We start from the raw sequence: 4353 nt of genomic DNA, 5'->3' as shown, positions 1-4353 counted from the left end.
TCGGACGCCGCGCGAGTGTGTTCCTGCCACATCATGGGGTATACAAGGGAACGGGCGCCGAGAAGAAGATCCGAGTTGTCTTCAACGGATCGGCGAAAAGTGGTCAAGGATCCTCCTTGAATGATTGCCTGATGCCCGGCCCGAATCTGCTACCTACCTTGTCAGACGTGGTTTCTCGCTGGCGGTGTCATCGTTTCGTGGTCTCCACTGACATTGAAAAGATGTACCGACAAATCCGGGTGCATCCAGAGGACCGAAACTTACAGCGAATTCTGTGGACAGAAAACGGACAGCCATTAGAGTTCCGTTTGAACACTGTCACGTACGGACTTGCCTGCGCGCCATACCTGGCGATTCGCGTGCTGCGACAACTCGCTGACGACGACGGAAAGGAGCTCCCCTTGGCTGCGGAGGCACTGAGGCGAGACACCTACGTGGACGACATCCTTTCTGGAGCCGCGACCTTGACGGAGGCAGGAATGCTGACGGACCAGCTAGTGAGACTCTGCATGGCGGGCGGATTCCCGCTGAGAAAGTGGTCCGCCAACCACCCTGCCTTGCTTAAGGATATTCCGGCAGAACATCAGAGCAGGAAGTCGTCAAACACTTTGCTGCCCCCTGAGGGTCAGATGGTCTTGGGTCTACGTTGGGAAACAGAAAGCGATTGCTTCGCATTCACCGTGCACAAGTCGATCGGAGAATCACTCACTAAACGATCACTACTTTCGAACGCGTCTCGCCTGTTCGACCCACTGGGCTGGTTGGCACCGGTTACGGTACTCGCAAAGCTGATCATCCAGTCAACATGGATGCAGCAACTCGGGTGGGATGATCCATTGCGTGACGAGGAGGCTGCAGCGTGGACCTCGTTGAGGGATCAGCTTCCCCTCATAGAGGACGTTCGAGTTCCTCGATGGATGCACATCGACTCGCCAGGAGTCAAAGTTGAGGTCCATGGCTTCTCGGATGCTTCGGAGCGAGCATATGGTGCAGCCGTGTATCTTCGCGCACTCAGCGATGAAGGCATCACCATCTCCTTGGTGATGGCAAGGACCAAGGTCGCGCCGTTGAAGCGAGTGTCATTGCCGCGGCTAGAGCTGTGCGCAGCCTCCCTTCTCTCCAAGCTTGCTACGCACGTAGCTTCCACGCTCGGCTTATCAGGTATCGAGACGCATCTGTGGACGGACTCCACCGTGGTCTTGGCCTGGATCCGTGGACATCCTGCGAAATGGACAACCTATGTGGCCAACCAAGTAGCGGAAATTCAGAGAACAATGTCAAATGTCACTTGGCATCACGTACCTGGACGAGAAAATCCTGCTGACTGTGCTTCCAGGGGGCTGTCACCACGTGAGCTGCTCTCTCACTCATTGTGGTGGCGCGGTCCAGACTTCCTACGCAGAGAACCATCTGGATGGCCAATGGACGCTGGCTCTTCATCATTGCAGAGCTTGCCAGAGCAACGGACCAAACCTTGTCTCGTCGTGACAAAGTTGCAAGAACCGGAGGAGCTAACCCGGTTCTCTTCATGGCAGCGATTGATCCACGTCACCGCCTGGATTCTCCGCTGGCGACGGCAAGTTTCGTGCACCTCAGGACCACCAAAACAGGCTCCCATCCTCGTCTTGACTCCGGCCGAGCTGGAACGGTCGACGCAGCTGTGGATTCGGGTGGTGCAGTCAATTGCATGGCGTTCTGAGCTGGATTCCATCGTCGCAGAGAGGGAATTACCCCCTCGCAGCTCACTTCACAAACTCTCGCCAAGGATCGATGACCATGGGGTACTGCGTGTAGGCGGCCGTCTAAAACATGCAGTGCTGAGTGAGGATCAACGTCATCCGGTGATCCTGCCTCCAGGATCTCACTTCACTTACCTGGTCGTTGATGCCTTCCATCGACGCATTCTCCATGGGGGCACTCAGGCTACCTTGACGGCCATCAGAAGACGCTTCTGGATTCCTCGCGGGCGACAGCTGGTGAAGCGTCACATCCATCGATGTGTGCAATGCATAAGATGGCGGGCGGCTTCTCCGCAGCCGATGATGGGCAATCTTCCGAGATCAAGAGTGACGCCCAGTCGGCCATTCTCACACACCGGCGTGGATTTCGCAGGACCAATCCTTCTGAGGACATCTAAAGGCCGAGGTCACAAGGCCTACAAAGGATTCTTGGCCGTTTTCGTTTGTTTTAGCTCCAGGGCCGTACATTTGGAAGTGGTGAGTGACTACACCACTGAAGCTTTTCTTGCAGCCTTCCGACGCTTCACTGCTCGACGCGGCCTATGCCAGGTGGTCTATAGCGACTGTGGAACCAACTTCGTAGGAGCAGACGCTCAGCTGCGCGCCTTGTTCGACGCGTCCAGTCAAACTGCTCACCAGATCATCGGAAAGTTGTCCACGGAGGGGATCCGGTGGCACTTTAACCCGCCAGCCGCTCCGCATTTCGGTGGTCTGTGGGAAGCAGCGGTAAAGTCAGTAAAGCATCACCTCAGACGAGTCATCGGCGAGATCACACTCACCTACGAGGAGATGGCCACATTCTTGGCGGAGGTGGAAGCCTGCTTGAACTCGCGTCCACTTCAAGCTTTGACAGATGATCCGGACGACCTTGACGCGTTAACTCCTGGGCACTTCCTGATTGGAGCTCCTCTCATTGCCATCCCGGAACCATCGTTACTGGACACATCGTCCAATGCGCTGAGTCGCTGGCGCCTCCTGCAAAGTATGCGAGATCATTTTTGGCATCGATGGTCTCAGGAGTACTTGCAGGGACTGACCCCACGACCTAAATGGTGGAGGGTCGCAGGAAACTTACAAGAGGGTCAACTGTGCCTTCTGAAGAACGAAAATACGCCTCCATCTCGATGGCCGCTGGCCCGGATTACACGCCTGCATCCAGGAGACGACGGCCAGGTACGCGAGGTGGACGTGCGGACTCCAACCAGTAGGCTGACACGACCTGTCGTGAAGATCGTCCCCTTGCCACTGGCTAGGGAGGACCAGGCCACTTCACAAGGTTAAAACATCCCTGCAGTTCTCGCAGTATTGTGACACCAGTGTCATTATCATTGTAAAAATTGTAAATAGTATATACGTAACCATTTACTTACCTTGTAAAATTTTTCGCGCCCACTTAGCGGTTTGCTTTATTTTTTCTCTTTTTTTGTTTTGTTTCATTTTTCTTTATTATCACGAACTATTATTGCGTAATCAGTTTGCGACATTTTTTTTTGCTATATTAATGCAGAGAAAATAAAAGGGACTCATTTTTTTGTATACCTGTCAAAGGTTATGAAATCAACATTATTCGCTGTTACTTTACTACTTAAAAGGCGCCTGTTATTCTCATCCAAGAGCGCTAGACAGTAATTCACGTGCGTCTTTCTCTTTATTTTTTCCGTGTGCTTAGTACTCACATTACCACGCGACTTTCTTGCCATGCAGCTTCGGATGCTGTGATCAATATCTCGCTGGCCTCGACCTTCTGTCATCACTGCAGGTAGAATTAAGCTGGAACCACTTACGGTTATCACTTACAATAACGTCGCACGAAAGCACTTTTACTTAATATCAATCAGTTGTTCGGTTCGTTACGCGGTCACTACGTACAAGCGCCGCGTGCCATGCGAATCGAACAGATGAGTTGCCAACGCGCGAGACTTATTGACACATGCGATCATTACGCCATCGCCAAACATTGGGAAAACAATTTCGTCGGTACTTAGCGATACCCGACGAAGCGGGCGGAATGTTTGGAAATTCGGCGCGCTTTCCGTGAGAGCGCCCCGCCAATCGCGAGTCCGCGTGGTTGCGCTAACAGCGCATCCAATGTAAAAGCGATCGGCCAATTATAGACTGCCAACGTATACCGCTGCAGCCTATAATTTTAAAGTATGAACATTGTTTAGTATACATTTAAATTCAACCTGTTGAATTCTAGAAGCTTCATTATTATTATTGTTCGTCCTTTTCGACAAAGGAAATTCTTTTAACCGAAAAGAAGTTTCTAGAATTCAAGAGTGAATAATACCGAGCGCGCAGAAACGCGGAGAGGCAGTCGTCTCTTAGACTCTTCTGTTAAAAATTCACTGTTGCATTCGATTGTGATTTTGGCCTGACGCTGGCCTACGTATCGTCATACGGAACTTTCACTGTCGATTATCAATAAACGCAGTTTAATCAATTTATTCCTTTTCTTTATTTTGCTCTCCTTACTCCATCTCAGTGATTTTCGCACACTCAGCAAAGATAAGCTGCGGGTACTGAGACGCGAATTTTCCCATTTATTGGGAGAAAATTTTAATCTTTTAACTCGAAAAGGTATCTTTCCGTACGAGTACATTGATTGCAGTGA

The 4353-nt window shown here is 51.4% G+C and overlaps 1 protein-coding gene across 1 annotated transcript; it reads left to right on the top strand.

The window, feature by feature from the left end:
• The first annotated feature begins 221 nt into the window (after positions 1 to 221).
• LOC108778819 (uncharacterized) lies at positions 222 to 3020 on the top strand. The gene has a single exon (XM_018546112.1). The coding sequence runs from the start codon at positions 222 to 224 to the stop codon at positions 3018 to 3020; it is 2799 nt and encodes a 932-aa protein (XP_018401614.1).
• Positions 3021 to 4353: the final 1333 nt, after the last annotated feature.

Source organism: Cyphomyrmex costatus, unplaced genomic scaffold (assembly GCF_001594065.2).
Source record: "Cyphomyrmex costatus isolate MS0001 unplaced genomic scaffold, Ccosl1.0 scaffold515, whole genome shotgun sequence".
NCBI classification, from domain to species: Eukaryota; Metazoa; Arthropoda; class Insecta; order Hymenoptera; family Formicidae; genus Cyphomyrmex; species Cyphomyrmex costatus.
Note: the sequence above shows the minus strand (reverse complement) of the source record. Positions and strands in the feature narration are given on the sequence as shown.

Coding starts and splice junctions, on each gene's coding strand:
- LOC108778819 (XM_018546112.1), top strand. CDS start 222: ATGTACCGACAAATCCGGGTGCATCCAGAGGACCGAAACTTACAGCGA.